This window comes from Garra rufa, chromosome 11 (assembly GCF_049309525.1).
Source record: "Garra rufa chromosome 11, GarRuf1.0, whole genome shotgun sequence".
NCBI classification, from domain to species: Eukaryota; Metazoa; Chordata; class Actinopteri; order Cypriniformes; family Cyprinidae; genus Garra; species Garra rufa.
Genome location: NC_133371.1, coordinates 12404226 through 12425368, shown reverse-complemented (window position 1 = coordinate 12425368; position 21143 = coordinate 12404226). Strand labels below are relative to the sequence as shown.

Here is a 21143-nt window from a genome sequence, read left to right as displayed (position 1 = left end):
AAGTTTAGCTTGTTAGAGTTTGGGTGTACATTGGAGTTATAGTATTTATAATTTGCGGTATTTAAAAACAATAGAAGATTTGTCCCCATTTATATAACACACACAAGTAAAGTGTGTGTGTACTGTATGTATATTGTAGCTCTCCTATTTACAGCCATTATAAATGTATGTGTTGTGTTGTATTTGCACCAAAGACTCAGACAAAGACTGTAAAGTTTTCAAATAATATATTATTGCTCATTGCCAGAATGAAACCAATACAATAAATTAAAGCAACAATGCATGAAACTTTAAATAGACCATTAAAATTGAAGTAAATTTCTTTTACACATATATCAGATATATGTAAATACGTCTAGATTTACAGCTTAGTACATAGTGCTGCTGGATGCAGCTTGTCTTTTTGTAGGTAGCCAGCCATTCTGAGCATGCTCAGTGCACAGTAGTAGGTCTGAGATTATCTCAGCTTGAACATACACTTCATATTTTCACTCTTTTATTAGACTGTTGATAAAATGTATAACACTGAATAGTGACATTATTGAATGCAACTGCCCTTATTTAATCAATTTATAGCTAAATAAAACATTGGGCAATGACGCAAAATAAATGTTGCACAGCAATTACATCATCTCAAAGTTGGGCATTCATACAGTTCCCCCTCAGGGTGAAGGTAAGAAGTCACCGTTAAGTGTGGCTGCCCTAATTTGCATGAAAACACACACCCGCGCATTTCATCCTTTCATTTTAAATGTCTATGTATGGTCATTCTTGAAGAATATCCTCCATCTATCCTCCTTCATTCTGAGTGTACCATAGGATGACATGCCAGAGAAGGTCACTCTGTTAAGTCTTTGGTGTGAGTGCATATCATGTAAGCTCCTTAAAAAATGCTTGTAGTCCAGCACCTTACCAGAGACTTGGTTTTGTGCAAAACCACTGGACAGTGTCTTTACTGTATTCTTTAATACCTAAACTGCGCCCTTTCAACCCTGGTTTGAAAAAGGCGGCAGACATGAGTCCCTCTTAGATCCAAAGCTCTTTAACAACAGAACTCTGTATTAAATAAACAGCTTTTGCTGGAGTTATTGCCTTCGTGTCAGATTGCCATCTTTGTCAGGATACCTCGATGACCTCCATGCTACCGGAGAAACTGGACTGCTTGCCCAGCTTCCCAAATTCCTCGCTGCTTTGTGTTGTGTTAATACCCTCTTCAAACTCCATCTGGCAGCTGCGGCGCTTGTATTTTGGGTCTACTTGTGATACGCTGCACACTACTGCTTTCCCGTCCTCGAGCCAGCTGTTCTGAAAGTCCCGTGGCTCTTGCATTTTGTCCCTTCGATGTGCGCTAGGCTTCGAGTTGCCAGTTTGGCCACTGCAGCTGTAAGCCGCATAGCCAGGACCACTGCCAAAGTGCACAGAGCTCCCAGTAGCCATTCCAGATGGTGCCAAGTTATTGCCTAAGAACCAAGGGCAGTCACCCGTGGGTGTGATAGGGGTGGTAGCCTCATTTGAGCCTCTATGCGTAGTCCAAGAAGGAGATTTACCCAGCGGCAAGCTGAGGAAAAAAGGCGCCTTCGAGTTGGTCTCGCAAATGGGATCCTGGGGTCTTGGCCCGCAATTACCCTGCTTCAGATTTAGGGAAAGAGTTGTTGCTGATAACCTCTCCAAGCCACCATTTTCCCGCCTCTCTCTTTGCTGGCTCGTCCTGGACTTGCTAGTCACATGAGTACACTGTGACTCCGTAGGGCTTGGGTGGTTCACCGCTGAAGGGTACTGGCATACTCCATTGCTGTTCTTTATGTTGTCAAGTCTGCAGAGTTTGGGTATGTTTTCAAAGTCTGACGATAAGGAGTTGGGAGAAGATTGCTGGTTTTGGCTCGAGGAGTAGACAGACTTGATGTCAAGGGAGAAGGAGCACTTAAGCCGTTTGTTTTGAAGGATTCGCTCGGTGGACAGGTGAAGGGAGCTTAGGTCTTTCTGCAGTGAGGTAGGCGATGGAGGCTTTACCGTGATCTCTGTGGCTTGTGGAATCCGCTGGTCACAGTGATCACTCTCCGAACTTTGTCGCTCCATCTTTCGGACCTCTGATACCTCTTCATTCAGCTTTCCTGATAACCTTATAGGGTCACAGGGCAGACTCTTCTTCATCTGCAAGCCTCTCTCGAACTCCAGCAGCTGACCCAAGAAGTTAAAGTTTGGAGATATTGATGGCCGACGGTCCTTCACAAACCTACAGATATGAACAAATTTAATTAGATGCCAGAATTCAGCTGGTTTTCTGTTCTTGTCAGATCTAATGACAGAAGCCATGTCTTTAGACATTTATGCAATTTATGATCTGGTCTTGATCTAGCTAGTGTACCAACACAGACAAAAAAAACTACACTGGTAAACCAACAGAGGCTTGCTGATTAAGCTAGTTAATAATACCAGTATGATGGGTCCACAATCCAAAACACAACAGCTAGATGTCACATTTAATTTGATGCAAACAATATTGTGGTTTGGATGATGGTTGCCGTCATTGGATGCTGATGTATTTTTGGTTGGTGAATAACATGAATAATATGACTATGCTGTTCCACCAGCTAGACCAGAAGCAAACAATCTTGGATCTAGGCTGGTCTTTTTGCCAGTCCATAGAGTATCTGAGCATCCAAACAGCTGCAGTTACCTGTAGGCATCATCTGAGGACAGGCCCATAGTTTTCATGATGTAGGCAATAGCAATGGTTGCAGACCGGGATATGCCAGCCAAGCAATGGACGATGACTCTGCAGTTTGACACCTTGGCTTTGTCTGTGAATAGAGAGAAACAGCAAACCGGTCAAAAGCAGTTCCACTGTTAAACTGCACACAAAGCAATGAGGTAATCTCATTCGCCCACCTCGAACGCTGACATCACTCATATCTCCCTCAAATGCTGATGCACAGATGGCTTGTGTTAACCAAAACCAAAACCTTAGAGGTTCTACCTTCTCTAACTTCTTACAGACTTGCTTCTAGAATACACCATTGTCCATTCAGCAAACCGCAAAGTCTGACATTCTTACCAATAAACTCGTTGGTTTTTTCCAACCAAGGAAGCAGCTTCTCACAGTAGCTGTCGTTGACGGGAATGCGCATGAAGTGGTTGTCACTGATGAAGTCAGGTTTGGGGCAGGTGTTGCTGGCATTTAGTACATAGGTGATTCCATTCTGAGTCATCAGTTCCTGGTAAAAGATGGAAGTTTTGAAGAAGTTCATACAAACAGACCAATTCCAAAGAATTCCATTGACTAGGGGGAAAAAAAAAACATCCAACATCTTCCTTAAGCAGATTCCTGCTCTATCAGTGAGTCTGTCATGCATTCTAAAGCTATTGTAAATGAGAAATATGTAGATAGATTATCTGTCAAGAAAAAAATATTTTGGTGGTGAGTTTCATGTCAACTTGACAGGGCTAACATTTAAGTCATCCAACATCAATGAAAGTATTTTCCCGGAATGCATTCAGTTGGCTGTTATCTAAGCAAGTGATGAGATACGCTACAATTCATTTCTTCCAAGGTATGCGCAAACACCCTCCAGGTAAAAGAAAACTATTCCTGGTTATCTGATGATGCCTCATGAATTTGTTATGTCTTCACGACAGGAATTACAGAGCACTTGAAACTAAAAGATTTTCCTTGATATGACCATATTCAAGATGTCTGTCAGCAATAGTTATACAAGAAGTCATCTTTTTTTTAATTGTCATTTTTGAGGTCTACCAACCTTGTTGAGGACGTCTCTCTGGGAGCCCAAGTAAAGGTGGGGCAGGATGCGGGTGGGACCGACGTTGGCCACAGGTAAACAAGGTTGGGACAGACTGAGAGGTAGAATCGTGGCTGGTTTACTCTCACACAGGTCAGGAAAACAGGAAGAGAAAGCTGCAAAGCCACCTGAAAGGGTACAGAAAAGAAGAGAAATATAATCGGATATGATTCAGCTTACTACACATATGCAAACACACCGAGGGCAAACCAACACAACGAGCATAAAAATAATGTCGTGCATGTACATTGTTCAACCTCAATTTCGTACAGTAAGAATGGAATAGTATTAACAATGAAGGGGGTTTCCAAACATCCTAACTGACTGAATTACACATGAACCCCAAACACAAACTCCACAGGGGCCAAGAAGCCTTTCCGCCACAGCAGAAACATCCTGCCGTTTCAATTCTGCTCTAGCATATCCAGTACACTTGGTGTACAGTAGATGACCCTCCACCAGGATGAAGAAATTCTTTTGTTCCTTGCAATACCGTGGCATTGTTTTTACACTCTCTGAATCCATGTTGACTTTTTCACTCAGGCAAGCCAATTTGTATCCAACAGCTATAGCTTTAGCTAGCGTATCGGTCTGGGTTGCAAGAGACTCTAACTCCCTCTTTGAAAACGAAATGAGAAAACCAATGGGCTGGTGAAAGCCGAGCTCTGCCACTTTACAAGGCAGATAGGGTGTCAGTGTCTGGTTCTCCGGTCTCCTGCTTCCTGCATGATCTCATCTCCTCTCCCTGTGACCAGCATCAGCAGTGGGAATGAGGCAGGCCACAGGAACATTGACACCCAACCAGAACTCAGAGGAAGCACGTACACACACCCTCTCTCACACACTTTTTATTGTGAATGATTACAGTTTCTAAAGGCCCGTTCACACCATGAACAATAAATATAATGATATCGATAAGATATAGTTCTTAAAATCACTCTAATTCACACCACAACTACTGTATAATGATAAAGACACAAAGGAACAATATCGTTGGAGCCTCTTTCAGGAAGATTTTATGTACGCTATAAACACTGACAGACATTCAGAAACCATCCTGCTTTAAAGACCTTAAGTATACAAGCTTATAATAAACAGAACGTTATCGTGCAATGGTGCAGACACTGATAGTTATTGTTCTTGGTGTGAATGGGCCTTTAGTCTTAGTCTAGTAGAGGGTTTGATGCCAAGGACAATAAAAGCAATATTATAGACTTTTGGAAGTTATATATCATTGTGCTAAAATTAAAAAAAGCTAAAAACTAATGATTAAACTGTGATAAAGAAAATATTGTTTGTATTTAGTTAACAAACTAATTTTTTTTGCATTATTCGAATATAAGTAACATTTTATTATAATTAATGAAAATATTTTTCACACAATAAATATGATTCCAAAGCAGCTTGACTTAAAATTGTAGGTATAAAAGTTGAAAATAAATCTGTGACCTGCTTAACACATGCACACCCATGTACTAGCCTCAGTATTGTTTGTTTGTTTGTTTAGACCATGTACATTATTTTAACCTAGCTATTTTCCATTTAATGCACTGTACCAGATTTAGCCAATGACTAATTTCCATCTGCAATTATTATTATGTTTATTTATTTATTTTGTATCTCTAATAAAGCCTCTCTTAACCTTCTTATTTGATGACTTCAGACCTAAAACAGCATAATTCAAATTCAGTGTTATTTTTTAAACACCTGAAATAAAGACAAAAAACGAACTGCTGTTCTGGAATCAGTACTTGCTCGTCTATAAATCTGAGTCGTGTTACCTCAGGCTCCGGAAAAAAGCAAGCAGACAGGCTATGACATCACTTTGAATTAGTGTTTGAGTTTGCCTGGATCATTTGTCTGAGACATACGGGCGCATGCAAATCAAGATGGAAGAATGACTATTACGAGATTGAGAAACAAAATAGCGACAGAAGAAGGGAAACATTTGGATACAGGCAATAAAAGCAGATGAGCTCATCGCCATGAAGCAAGAGTCTGTAAGTAGATGCATGTGACTGGAGAAGGCATTTATTCATCCATCAATCCACTCATTTCATCCAATTCAACATTTACTAACCCAGTACACAGTGGATAAAGACTTGTGGACTTTTCAATGCAATGTTGTTCACATGACATCATTCAGCGAGGCCATTAGATATGCTATGTGAGTCAAACCAAACAGACCTGTTTAAAAGACCTTTTCACATGAGTCACAAATTACATCATGACCTGTTCTTGTCACGGAAAAAAGTGCCAGTGTTACTCGAATTACACCGGTGTAACCCCAGGCCATTGACTTCACGCCAAGAGTTTAACAAGCTATCAGGAAGTTGTTTCAAACCACTCACTCAGAGTTTTGATCAAATAAAATTGCAAGCTGAATATTCAAATCAGCAACGTGCTTTGTTTGAAAAGGAGCGCCTGGCCCTTTAAGGCCCAGCTCAAGGGCTGCCTGTTTCCAGCTATTAAAAGCAACTGCCAAACAGGATGACATCATTGCTCGACACGCGGGTGGCCAACAGGCCGTCTCCACTCTTCAGGATACACACGCACACACATATGCAGCCAGAAGTTTTGACTAGCACCCATAGCATTGGCACCAGGTGAGGCAAACATGCTCTGGCATGAGGTTTTAACATCCCACGAGTGATTAGCCTGCTTTATGACGTCACAATCCAAAATCAAAGCGAGTTTCCAGGCCATGCAGAAAAAGAAAAACATGTGGAAGGACAGAAAAATAGAAGGCGCGCAGATGTGAAGTGCCTTGACTGAATTAGTGCAGACCTGGTTGGCCGTCCTGATGGCTAACATTCCACAGGCATGATGTCAGCATGTCCTAGTGTGGCGGACAGACGGGCGGAGCAAATCCGCTCTGAGGGTGGCAAGACATGCGGCTCGCTGAGGTAAAAATGACTTCATTATTGATTTTAGTGTAGGATTAACTCATATTCTGTGTTGCAAGCAACCGTTTTCTTTTGCATAAAATGCAAAACTTTTAAAAAGTGCTTGCACTCAAGAATGACGTGTAGTTTGAGTTGCAGTCACATTTAAACTTCAAAAAAATGTTAACAGTATTTTTTCCCAGTATTTTTTTTTAATTTTTGAAAATTAGTTGAGAATCCTTTTTTTCTGACTCTCTTGGCAGATGTTGTACTGAAAAACAAGACAGCCATACTGAGGAAGAACAGCAGTGAATCTCCACTTGCGACTTAGCAACTTAGTTTAACGTCCACAAAAATGTGTTTTGCTTTTCCTGAACATCTGGTTTGAAATATTGCAGCTTCTGAAAAAAAGCAGTACAGATCCCCTCTCTGGTGAGCAGAGAGATCTCAATGATATCAGTCCCCAAAAATATCCTTAGCGCTCCACATGGTGCGCAGGAGTAACACTTACAGGCTGGAACACTCAGTGGTTGACTAAAACAACCCTTACTTTTAGAGTACACTGGTGTGATCCTAATTTAGTTGTCTAATAAACCTGTCATTGCATATTACAATTATCGCTGCTCTTTGACGAAATGCTTTAGCTATTTGGATAAAAATTTTGTTTTGTGCAGATTATATTATTTATAACAAAATCAAAGCTGTGTCTGCGCTTTTTGAAATGTAATAAAAAATGAACAGTCCCAAAATATATCTGTGTGAGAGGGTGCATGAGTGTGTGAGGACTAAATACAGATCTGTAGTATTTAGGGCCTTGCTTAGCAGGGGCTTACAACAAGCCTGCTAAATTTGTTCAGGGGGGACATGATACTCCAGCAAGTTCAGACACATTCAGATTGATGGTATGACACAATGTCATATTTCAAATCTCACAGTCATCAGGTTTCCATACTTCTGCTGTTGATGTCAGAGCATGATTGATCGAAGGCAATTAAAAGTTGCTGATATAGTATTGCAAATCTTCACCTGAACTTTTGTTCTGGCAAGCTCTAAATCCTGCAACACAACCATTGGGATGAGTTTCTTGAATAGCATACATGTAAGACCCAAAGTTTTCTTTTGTTCATATTTATAAAACACCAAAAACTTAAATATGGATTTCGTTTGCATTCACTTTCAGTTTGCCCATGATGAATAATGCATTAGGTCTTCTGTGTTGGCCATGCATTCAAACTAAGTCAAAGATTAAAACCGATGACAGGTAACTAAAAATTGACTGCATCCACTTGTCATCAATGTCCAACAATAACAAGTATGTCAATGAGGTGCAAAAACACGGAGCGAATTTGACACTTTTGCATTTAAACATGCACACACTCCAAACCAATTGTGCACTCCCATAACAACACTAACAGAGTGGCCAGGTAAAATATTAGATAAAAGGAAAGAAATCATGCAAAACTCTCCTGCATATCTAAATCCCACAAGCACGCAGTTTCTCTCCAACTCACCTCTCAGATCTCGCCCTTCCTTGATGCGCCTGACGCGCATCTTCAGCCTCATCTCGCTCTCGTGCATGTCTGTCCACAGCGGAGGGGGGATCACCAAGTCAACGGGCATCCAGGCGACAAGCAGAGAACCTACACAATCCACTTGGAGCTCAGATGAGCGCTAGTATCAGAGGTGGAGATGATTCCTCTGAAGATAAGGGGATGAAAAGGCCTTTGTGTTTCAGCTGCCGCCGCAGCCGCACTCTTTCCTCTCGTGCGTCTGTTCACTTCTGACTTTGGCTCAGCGCGCTCCTCCTGCCTCTCTATTGTTGAGCCTCCTCCCTCTCGCTCGCTCCCTCCCTCCCCGTCTGTGAATGAGCGCACTGGCTGTGCTCTACTGGGGCCTGTGTTCAGTAATAGCTCATGTGTAAGGCATGCAACCACATTCCTGACTCATCAGACAACTATGTGGCCACCGATGGGGCCAGAGCCGCGCGCGGAGGGAAGAGCAGCTCCTACGCCTGCCGGACAACAGTACGCGTCGTGTGTGTGTTTGTGTGTGTTACATGTTTGCAGTCAACAAAGGAGCCCTAGTTGCTTTCAGCCGACCTCTCTGCTTACCATAGTCATCATCGTTGCTTATGTAATGGCACATTATCACGCGCATGATCTGTGTCCTGTCATTGGGAAGTCCATGGGAAGTCCATGTTGACTCACTATTCGCACATCACACTCGCTTCAACAGAAGAACAGTTTGTTCTGGAATCAATCAGGGTTAATCACGGATGACTTCATTCATCAATCATAAGCCGTTAATCATGTATAATCATGATGGGATAGAGCCAATCTGTTTTATGCCGTTTTCTTTTTGACAGATGCATATGTAAACATATGAAAAGCGCTAAAAGGATCGTTAAACTAAGATGCGGTCATGTTAGTGGAATTTTGGTGATATTTTGTAGGCAAAAAAGGTTCGTTGTCATGTAATGGCCACTAATCATCCATGCTGACATCATGATGGGACAGATCGAATGAATCCATTACGTGTCCGTTTATCTGTGACAGAAGTGCTAATAAAAGAAGCATAAAAAGGTCCATAGTCAATCAATCTATCATCACCTCATGATGTCGAATTCATTATTTGTCCATTTATCTACAACAGATGCTTATGTTAAAAAAAAAAAAAAAAAAAAACTAAAGCGCTAAAAACTTTGGTAAACTGCAGAATAATAGTGCAGCCATGGGGCACAAGCAATAAAAACATAAAATAATAGAAAAGATTAAATTGGCCAACTCCATTAATAATCCATACTGACATTATGATAGGTAAAGTTACTTCCTTAAAAAGTTACTAATTGTTTTTATGGAATGTAATATGCTACTTTTGTGTTACTTTTTCTCATCTGGGCTGTGATTGCATATTTGTTATATATATTTGTTATTTTTATACTACGGGCCGTTGAATGCTTGAATCTGATTGGCTGACGAACGTTCTAATGGTGTGCATTATTTTCTGGGAAACGGAGGAACGCACGGCGAACGTAGTTCCGGGGAGCTTTTGACCGCATGTCCATATCACTTCACTACGGAGCCCCTTACGTCACCTGTAGAAGAAAAATAATTAATCCGTGGGGACGGTTTTGCAATTCGTTCCCTCAGTTTATAAACCGTACTCACGAATTCTTAAACTGTTCCCTCGGTTTAACAATTTGTGCCCACGGATTAACAAACCGTACCCACGAATTTCCAATCCGTGCGCTCAGATTTTGTAAACCGTACCCTCGGATTTTGAATCCGTACCCACAAAATCATAATCCGTGCGCACGCTTTCGCAATCCGTTCCCACAGTTTGTAAACTGCTCTCACGGATTTGTGATTATGATAAGCTTTTCGCCCAGAGTTAGATGCATGCTGCACTATTAATGTTATTATTAAATAAGGCCTATTATTACATTGCATTTAGTTTGAGAGCAAAGGAATGGCAACATAACCTGTACATTATTTGTTTTGTATTGCTTTTTACCTTCTCCTCTCCAAAACTCGTTTTTTTTAAATTCAGGTAATTTTATATTTTGAAAAATATTATATAAAACAAAGCCGTTTGAACAGCGCTCTTCACTTATTATTTTATTTTGGTACCATGACCGCACTTACAAAACAGGCTTCTTTTTATCGTTTATTTTACATTAATAACCAATAGGTTAAAACACATGATGTTTTGGCAGCTAATCTATTGGTGATTAATATAAAATAAAGCTAAAAACCCTGTTTTGTCAGTGTTGCATAGTCTCATATAGCCTACTGAGAAATAAAGTTTAATAAATGCAAAACAATGCATCCAGCATATAAACAGGTGTCCTGGTTGAATTTGGGGGCGGGGCCACAAATCCGTGAGAGCAGTTTACAAACTGTGGGAACGGATTGCGAAAGCGTGCGCACGGATTATGAATTTGTGGGTACGGATTCAAAATCCGAGGGTACGGTTTACAAAATCTGAGCGCACGGATTGGAAATTCGTGGGCACGGTTTGTTAATCCGTGGGCACGAATTGTTAAACTGAGGGAACAGTTTAAGAATTCGTGAGAACGGTTTATAAACTGAGGGAACGAATTGCAAAACCGTCCCCACGGATTAATTATTTTTCTTCTACAGGTGACGTAAGGGGCTCCGTACTTCGCCACACGATTTCAGTAATTTCAAAGGGGATGCACTTTTTTCCAGGGGTTTCAGTACAGCGTAATCGATACTGCGTCACCAGGCAGGCGTGGCCTATTTGAGAATTTGCATAGGTCACCGATCATGCGCAGTTTCGTGCACTTCATATTCATATATCATGAAATACCTGTCCACGATCGCAGGGGTTTCGTGCACTTCATATTTATATACAGTGTCTTGAAATACCTGTCCAAGATCGCAGGGGTTTCGTGCACTTCATATTTATATTCATATACAATATCTTGAAATACCTGGCCACGATCGCAGGGGTTTCGTGCCAGATACACTTCATATTTATATTCATATACAGTATCATGAAACACCTGTCCAAGATCGCAGGGGTTTCGTGCCAGATACACTTCATATTTATATTCATAATGAAATACCTTTTCACAATCGCAGGGGTTTCATATTTATATTCATACACAGTATCATGAAACACCAAGATCGCAGGGGTTTCGTGCCAGATACACTTAATATTTATATTCATACAATATCTTGAAATACCTGTCCACGATCGCAGGGGTTTCGTACCCTTCATATTTATATACAGTGTCTTGAAATACCTGTCCACGATCGCAGGGGTTTCGTGCCCTTCATATTTATATACAGTGTCTTGAAATACCTGTCCACGATCGCAGGGGTTTCGTGCCAGATGCACTTCATATTTATATTCATAATGAAATACCTGGCCACGATCGCAGGGGTTTCGTGCCCTTCATATTTATATTCATATACAGTATATACAGTATTTTGAAATACCTGTCCACAATCGCAGGGGTTTCGTGCCCTTCATATTTATATTCATATACATATACAGTGTCTTGAAATACCTGGCCACGATACCGTTGTAAAACATGATTTATTTTCGTAAATAGACTCTACACGTTTTACATTTCTGGCTGTTTATTTGTTTTTGAAAATCGTTTAAATGTAAGATTTTAAAACATAAAAATAACCTGTATGACTGTGTTGTCCTTCATTATCCATCAGTGCTGATCCTAGGTTTTGAAATGCCCGCGCAAAAAAAACTTCCTTACTGCGCATGATCGGTGACCTCTCTTAATAATTTTTTTTTTAGAAAGGGGCGTTTTCCCAACGCCCCCAGGGACGCCCATTTTACGTCGTGGTAATGAAACCCCTGGAATTTAGTGAGTCCCAATTTGGGAGGTCCTTACAGGTGTTACGGTTTAACTGGTTACCGTGTTATCTGGTGACCAACTTCCTGTTTCAGGTCCTCAGCGCCAGATGTGATGGACCGAACGCTGCAGATTCGCCGATTCTGAAAGCATAAACTGACCTGATATTAAGCGGTCTAATAAACGCACACTTGCTCATTAGATGATTCTGGTATTCTTGTAAAGATGACAAATTATTGGTATGATCGCCCGTAGCGTCTGAAATACGGAAAATTACACAAAAAGTCTGTTTTGCATGAGTCTCGAACACGCGCTAAAAGTAGCTGCGCTGTCCAATAATGACTGATTGCAGAACAGCAGAACCATACGTCACAGCAGTCACACGGCAGCAGCGCCACGGCAGCAGGCTCAGACGGTAGTGGGCGGAGTCTCCTGCTGCAGCCCAATCAGGTCCCACAAAATATCCGTCCTAAATAGTATTCGAAAATAGAATTGGTATGTCCTAAAAAGTATTCCAAAGATTTCCGGACGGTCTACTACAATTTACCTTTAGAATTCGAAGTACGGATTAATGCGCACTCTAACGGCTATTATATTGCCCCCAACACATTGAGTGTTGAACGAGGATTTGATTAGAACTACAAATACGCATAAAAAGTGTAAAAAACTACAAACATGGCGTGTATGCGCGACCAACGGATGGGTAGAAAAATGGGGTTTAAGTTATAAATAATCAGTGTGTAACCTTATAAAAATATATATTTATTTAATGTTATTCGCATTATATTTCATGTGCAGCAACATAATGAACTTTTATAATGGCAGAAACAAATGATGAGAGTCTGCTGGCCAAAGAGCCCTTCATGTTTCACTTTGAATTTAAGGATGATATGGACATTTCCTTAATGAGTGTGTGAACAAATCATCCCTCTGGATTAATTGCATGTTTAAAGAGTTTTGATTTATTTTAGGTTTAAACTAATTTAGTTAGGTGAGTAATGTGTGGTTACTATTGTTGTTAAATGTGTGCCTTCTGTGCTATATGTTTTGTTTGATTTTGTAATATTTTTTTTGGAAAATCCAGTTTGTGATGGGTATAGTGTATAGTACATGGTATTATGTACAATGAAAAATTGGTTAATACTGAAATGATTAGGTAAAAAATATAGTTTAACTAAATAAAAACATTCTATTGCTCAAGTTTTGTTTTGTTTTTTGTTTGAGCTTTGTACTCAGTTTATACTGTTTAAAAATATATGGAAAAATATAGACGTTTTTCCTGAACGCGGAGTCCGACTCTTAACTGAAAGAATGCTTTGCATTTCCGGTCTGCATTGTTTCTAGTCAAATTAGGGTATATTCCGAGCTGATAAACTAATGTTAAACCTATTAAAATGTTTTTAAAAAAGCACATGGCTCCATAGCGCCATCACTTGGCAATGTCGCAATGACCGTAATTTGTCAGTGCCTCACTTTAATGAGTGTGTAGATGACACGAAGCAGCGGAAGTTAGCTACATTAAAAACAGATGGACGCTATTTGAATGGGTTCCTATGGAGACCGGAACAGAAAAGCATTCAATCTGACGTTAGAATTCGTAATGGCGGCGCTCATCGTTTACTCAGGAAAAAGGTCTATAAGTTGATCATTATTTTCACCCACTTTCGATCTCAGATGGAGACTCCGCCCACTACCGTCTGAGCCTGCTGCCGTGGCGCTGCTGCCGTGTGACTGCTGTGACGTATGGTTCTGCTGTTCTGCAATCGGCCCTATCTCGCGCTGTGAGGCGATAGTAATGAACACACTGTGCTACCGAACTGCTTTAATTCAGCCATGGAGTTTTGGATTCAAATCAGGATTTTATTCTCTGCGTGATATGCAGCTGGCTGAATCAAAGAAATGTGCCCGTGTTAACTTGTGACCTGTGTTTACCTGTTATGAAAATGAATATTATAGTAAAAGTATATTACAATTATGGTTTATGATGTTAAAGTACATTTCATGGAGTCCCAGACAACTGTAAATGTGTGGCTACTGTGGTTTACTTAACAAACACTATTGTTAAACTATATTTACTATAGTAAAAACATGATACATTTTCTTAATAGACAAGCTTATGTCTCATTTGATTAATATAAAACTTGACATTATTTCCAGGTTGTTTTTGCCGTTTTTCTATTATAAATACTTTGGAAACATGTGACTTGATTTCTTGATGTAACATAAATTCTAGGTGAAACTACTGCTTATAAATGTTACTTTGTAAACGTGTTAAATTGTGATTTGCCTTCGATAGGTGTTTTTTTTTTAATTTTTTTTATAAAAGTGAACAGTATATAAAATATATCCTTTTCTGTAGACAACAAGCTGCATGTAAATGCTGGGGTAAAAGTACCCATTAAGCCCATGTACCCTTTAAGCCCACTTTCAGCTTTAAAGTCAAATAAAAAAAGGGAAAAACATATTTTATGCAAATTATAATTTTAACCAATTCAGTGATTTGTTAATTCCCTGACACATGTTGCAGTTGCTGCAATGTTGAGTTAGCCCCACTTATGTAAAAAATCACTAAATTCACTTTTTTTTAAAGATAGGCTTAAATGGTACAGTACCACAAAACGCATGCAAACTACAGTCAACAAGCTTCTCTTGAATGAAAAAAAAAAAAAAAAAAAACATTTCTTAAAGTGGGCACAATGAAAATTACTATGATGCTTAGTCCACAATCTATTTAAGCTTCATGCATGTCTTTGTAAAGATATCTTTTTTAAAGGAAAACATTGTCTTTTTTTCACCATTACTCACTGTGGTACCAATTAGGCCCAATGTATGTTTTTTTTTTTTTTTTTTTTTTAATGAGAAATCCCTCTAATTACAAACTTAAATCAATTTTCAAAGTGTGCTTTTACCTTACTAACCTTTTACCTTACCTTACGTACTACTTTAATTTACAAATATATTTAGATATTTAGGCCTACAAATTACACATTGTGTAGCACCATTATATAATGGGTGTCTGCTAATATTTGATCATACAAAAATGAAATAGCTAAAAAGCTTGACACAGGATTTTAACCTATGTAATAGACTGCACATGGTATTATATGGCAGATGCAATCACAGCGAGCTATTCAACCACACTGGTATATGTACTAGCCCCTATTTATACTGTGGCATAGCTTCAGTCTATGATTCTTTGAATTTACCTGTGTTAACTTGTGACGCTGTGTTGCCTGTGTGAACTTGTTTGCTAGCCAAAAATCTAATTTTACTGTTGCAATTGACGTTATTTCCAGTTAAAAGCTGCTTACAAATATTACTTGTCACTAGAAAATCTCATTTGATTATAACAAAATCATGTCTATTTAAGTCACTTTCCAAAGTATTTATACCAGAAAAAAGGCAAAAACAACGTGTAAATAACGTCATTTTTATATATATTTATCAAACGAGACATTAGCTAGTCTCTGAAGAAAATGTACCATGCTTTTACTATAGTAAATAGTTGTCTGGGACTCCATGTAATGTACTTTAACATCATAAACCATAAATTGTAATATACTTTTACTATAATATTCATTTTCATAACAGTAAACACAGGTCACAAGTTAATACGGGCACATTTCTTTGATTCAGCCAGCTGCATATCACGCTGAGAGTAAAATTCTGATTTGTAGGCCTATCCAAAAATCTGGGACTAATGCTGCGTTCCAGGCAGGTTTTTTAACTGGTAAATCACCACTTCAAACCACGACTTATGACTTTGTAGCGTTCCAGGCAAGTCACGCCAAATTGCCTGGGCACATTTATGAATTACTATTATTTTTATATTATTATTAATTTGATTGCAACGTTATATTGTCCTAAGCTCTATTTTTCCACCGTGTGCCAGTTGCATAAACACTGCACGCATTAGGGCTGACTTTGTTGTTTCGCGGGCTATGTTACGTCAGAACTCGTAACTGGGAGTCCATCGATCTAGTACGAGTTCACCAGTGGGAAATCACGGGTTTGACTGCCGTTTCAGTGCACTTTCAGTCTGGAACGCGGCATAAATTACAGCAGCTCGGTAGTTCAGTGCGTTTGTTGTTATCGCTTCATAGTGCAACTATTTTTAGCGCGTGTTCGAAACCCGTGCCAAACATACTTATTTGGGGTTTTTCCGTATTTCAGCCGCTACGGGCGATCATACCAATAATTTGTCATCTTTACAAGAATATCAAAAACATGTAATGAGCAAGTGTGCGTTTATTAGACAGCTTAATATCAGGTCAGTTTGTGCTTTCAGAATCAGCAAATCTGGCGCTGAAGACCTGAATCAGGAAGTTGGTCACCAGATAACACGGTAACCAGTTAAACCGTGACCAAAACAGGCCAAAACAGAAAAATAACCAAACTCCACACTGACACTGGCCAAACAAATAAATACAGTAAACAACAGAATAAAAACGTCAGATTATGTCCATGTTTACTCCACAGTATTACGTTTTATGTACGGAAAGCACAAACTCAATTTCTCTCGCTCTCTCTCCCTCACAGACGCACACACATACAGTTAGCACACACGTTAGCATACGCGCTAATGTTGTTAGCGCTGCTCTGACAATTAACAACTTAAAAACGACATGACAGTTCTCACACGCGAGGTAACAACGGCGTGGTCTTGAAGAAAATGGACTTAAAGTTTAACTGTTAGTAGAGATGATGCTGCCAGTCACCTTTGAGAGACACACAGACTTGAGAGAGGTAATTAATGCACTTAATCTCTCTCTCCCTCTCTCTTTCTGTCTGTCTGCTTGTCTGTCGGGCTGTCTAAACTTCATTATTAGCTGCATTAGTTTCCTATCAACGGCTCAAGCGTCGTTACTAGGTCTAAAATGATGTTTTGGAACTAGCAACGAAGCTGTTGGAGGAGCTGCGTAAGAAATTAATCCTACTCACAGTAGCATTTTAAGGATAAAAACGGGACGAATGTCTTGAAATATATCATCTGATCGATGTCTTGAGGTGTGGTGACCGTTGTATAAGCGGAATAATTGACTTTGGTCCGTAGAATTCTACGAAAATAATGCACACCTGAGGTGTAACGGCCGCAGCACTACCTCGGGTGTGCATTATGTTCTAAGAATTCTATGGCCGTCGTCAATTATTCCTTACTTATAAAATGGTTAGTTCCATTCCTCAATTCTGATTGGTCAGCAGCTGTGTCGTATTCATGATACGGCACGGCTATGACCGCTTCACTCAACGGTTTTGTGTATCATTGAACCTCCTTAGCAACCACCCTTAGCAACGTAAACACAGCTGCAGCAGTTATAGGGACTACTTTTTACAGCGGAAGGCAGTTAATGATTTGACTTTATGAAAACGTACAACCTAATTTACATATAAATTAATATATATTTTTGATATTAATATTTTTATTGTGTGGTAACCGTTTTATAAAAGCAATAAGGTACTTGAGGCCGTGCTGTATCGTGAATAAATCACGGCTGAAGGGCAATTTTGCTGGCCAACTTTTTTGAGCAATTTTGCTTAGGCACTTTCCCATTAAGAATGGGTGACAAATTTCTATCTAGAAAATTTAATTATCCAGATAGATGATCAATTTTCCCTGGGCCCTTTGCCTGTTGACAACATTGCCCAAAGTTGCCCGGCAACATTGCTCAAAAAGTTGCCCAGTGTATCATCAGCCTTAAAGTCATTTTGCTTATTAGTGCTGTTAAATGAAATTAAAATAAAATAGGCTTAAATACATAAAAGGTATTTGTGTTATTTAACATGTTTAATTATTGCATGTTTGCATTATATTCTGAGTTTGCATTTCACTGCTTTTATTCATTTTAAGGAATACTGCATCTGTTTTTGTGTAAGTGAGATGAGTAAATGCATGTTTACATTTAGTCTAAAACTACATTAAGCATCATGTTTACCCAGCACACACAATGCTTCGGCACTTATTCCTAATTTTTCTCAACATGGGGACAGGAGAGCTGCCATAAATAGGCAAATAAAGTAACTTAAAAAGTAATGCATTACTTTACTTAAAAAAAATCTTATTACATAATGCATTACCTCCAACACTGACACATATATAAGTTAAAATAAGTGCTAAAAACTTGGTTAAACTGCAGGATAAAAGTGAGTTTTTTGTTTCAGGGAAGCAAAAAACAAATAAATTGTCAATCATTGGCCGTTAATTACCCATATACTGACATGATGAGATTGACTAAATCGATTAGGTGTCCTTTTCTATATGACAGAAATGTAAACATAAAGTTTACACCTTGCAGAACCTGCAAAATGTTCATTATTTTACCAACATAAGAGGGATCATACAAAATGCATGTTGTTTTTTATTTAGTACTGACCCGAATAAGATATTTCACATAGAAGACATTTACATATAGTCCACAAGAGAAAATAGCATTTGAGTTTATAAAAATGACCCTGTTCAAAAATTTACACTTGATTTTTAATACTGTGCTGTACATGAATAATCCACAGCTGTTTTTTTAGTGATAGTTGTTCATGAGTCCCTTGTTTGTCGTGTCTTCAGAAAAAAAATCCTTCAGGTTCCACAAATTCTTGATGGTTTTTCAGCATTTTTGTGCATTTGAATGACAGTATGATTTTGAGATCCATCTTTTCACACTGAGGACAACTCTAGGACTCATATGTAACTATTACAGAAGGTTCAAACGCTCACTGATGCTCCAGAAGGAAACACAGTACGTTAAATGCTGGGGGGTGAAAACTTTTTGGATCTAAATATCAGGGTAAATTAAACTTACTTTGTCTTATGGGAAACATAGAAGTATCTTCTGTAGCTTCTGAAGGGCAGTGCTAAATGAAAAATATGATATTTAGGCAAGAAATAAAAAAAAAGAACACATCTTCATTCTGTTCTAAAGTTTACACCCCTGGCTCTTAATGCATTGTTTTTCCATCTGAAGCATCACTGAGCATTTGAACCTTCTGTAATAGTTGCATATGAGTCCCTCAGTTGTCCTCATTGTGAAAAGAAGGATATCAAAATCATATAGTAATTGTTGGAAAGGGTTGAAATACAAAAAAATAATAATAATAATAATTTGTGGGATCTGAAATATGTTTCTGAAGAACAGCAGGCACTTTAACTGTTCAGGACAAACAAGGGACTCATTAACAACTATCAACTAACAATTTTCGTGAACAACTTGAATCTGTGGCAAAATCTGTATTGGGAAAATCACCCATACACAATTGCATGGATTCCTAGTTAATGTAACCTAAACGTAAGGCACTTGCAAACAAATTAAGGGACAGTTAATCCCACAGTAAAAAACCTGTTATTATTTACTCACCTTCATGCAATGTCAAAAGAAGATATTTTCAAAAGTGATTGCATTACAGCATTTTATGGCTCATACAATCTAATTCAATGGGGTTCAAAGTTATTTCAATACTAGCATTCTTCAAAATATCTTTTGTGTTATACCTACAGGTTTTGAGCGACAAGAGGTTGAGTAAATACGACAGAATTTAAATTTTTGGGTGAACTGTCTCTTTAAGTGTTGTTTGTTTGTTTGTTATATACCATGATACAGGTTCACCCTTGCCATTCCCCCCTTCCACCATCTCCCTATTGGCTGGCTGCAATGGTGCAGTGACATTTTTCAAGGTTGCGCAGGTTGCCAGATCAGTGAAACTGGAGAAAGCAAATTAGGACCCAACGGGTTCATGTACCAATTTTAATTGAGGGGCTTTTCGCTGACCGCTCTGCACGTTTCTGTCCGTCTAGAGTTGAGTGTGTTTGTGTGTGACCGAAGTGCTGTAAATAGGTGTGTGCGTAAGGTAGCTATTTCTGTACATGGAGGTGTTGAGGAAATATACTACATCTTTAATGCAGGAACAACGACACTGACTGTTGGATGACAGCCAGAGATCTTAACGGAGCCCCTATAGACACATACACACTCACATGCTTTTGCATGCAATTATAAACTGATCTAAAAATGAGAAATATGATAATTGGCAGAATGTGTGCAGACTTGAGGGAACACAGGTGCTAATTCATACACACATACACATACACACACAGGCAATATGTGCTGCCCAGCAACAGAGGACAATAATAAAAAACTGTCACGTGAATTTTTTAATGGAGAATGTAGAAGCTGTAAGAATCACTAGATGGCAGTAAACTAACATAACACAGTCTCCCTAGCAACTGCCAGAGCCTGTCATGCTCTTCTGGAGTCTCTGGTTGTGTTCAGAATGGAAAACTAGCTTACTGAACGATCCTTTACCTTTACCTTAAGTGTGTAAAACAGAATTCCTAAGCAGTAATACATTTCTGAAACGGTCTAATATACCTAGAGAGAGCTACATTACTGGAGCACAAACATCTAATCTAGATGCTGTCATCTTTGCTTCATGGGCATTTGTATGAACAAATCACCTGAGCTATAAATAACATCATACACACCCACTATATATAAATACAGTTTTTTTCCTTCTGGAGCATCTGTAAACGTTTGAACTTTCTGTAATAGTTGGATATGAGTCCCTCAGTTGTCCTCAGTAAAAAGATGGATCTAAAAGTCATTGTTGGAAAGTATTAAAATTCACAAAAATGCTGAAAAACCAAAGAATTTATGAATCCTTAAAGATTTTTCTGAATAACAGTAGGCAGTTTTAAAACAGGATAAAAAAAAAAAAAAACATGCATTTTATATGAATCTTCTTATTTTGGTTAAATAATTAACATTTTGCAGATTCTGCAAGGTGTATGTAAACTTTTGACATCAACTGTATATACAGTCAAGCCCTAAATTATTCATACCCTTGGCAAATTCTGACTTAAAGTTACTTTTATTCAACCAGCAAGTTTTTTATTTTTTATTTTTTACTGGAAATGACACAGGCTTCTCCCAAAAGATAATAAGACAATGTACAAGAGGCATCATTGTGGAAAAAAATCCATGTGGTGATCCTTTGGATAAAATGGATAAATATATGGATGTGGATATATGGATAAAAATATGGTGATCCTTTGATTCTTTTCTACCTCTCACTATCCTTCTGGCCAGCACAGGTGTCACTTTTGGCTTCCGACCACATCCTCTGAGATTT

General features: G+C 38.8%; 1 protein-coding gene across 1 annotated transcript; it reads right to left on the bottom strand.

The window, feature by feature from the left end:
* Positions 1–212: 212 nt before the first annotated feature.
* Positions 213–8477, bottom strand: dusp8b (dual specificity phosphatase 8b). Its single transcript, XM_073850618.1, has 5 exons — positions 8194–8477; positions 3759–3925; positions 3056–3215; positions 2678–2801; positions 213–2233 (listed from the first exon to the last, which is right to left on the bottom strand). Exons 1-5 carry the CDS (start codon positions 8300–8302, stop codon positions 1117–1119), a joined length of 1677 nt encoding a protein of 558 aa, XP_073706719.1. The 5' UTR covers positions 8303–8477; the 3' UTR covers positions 213–1116.
* Between the last annotated feature and the right edge of the window lie 12666 nt (positions 8478–21143).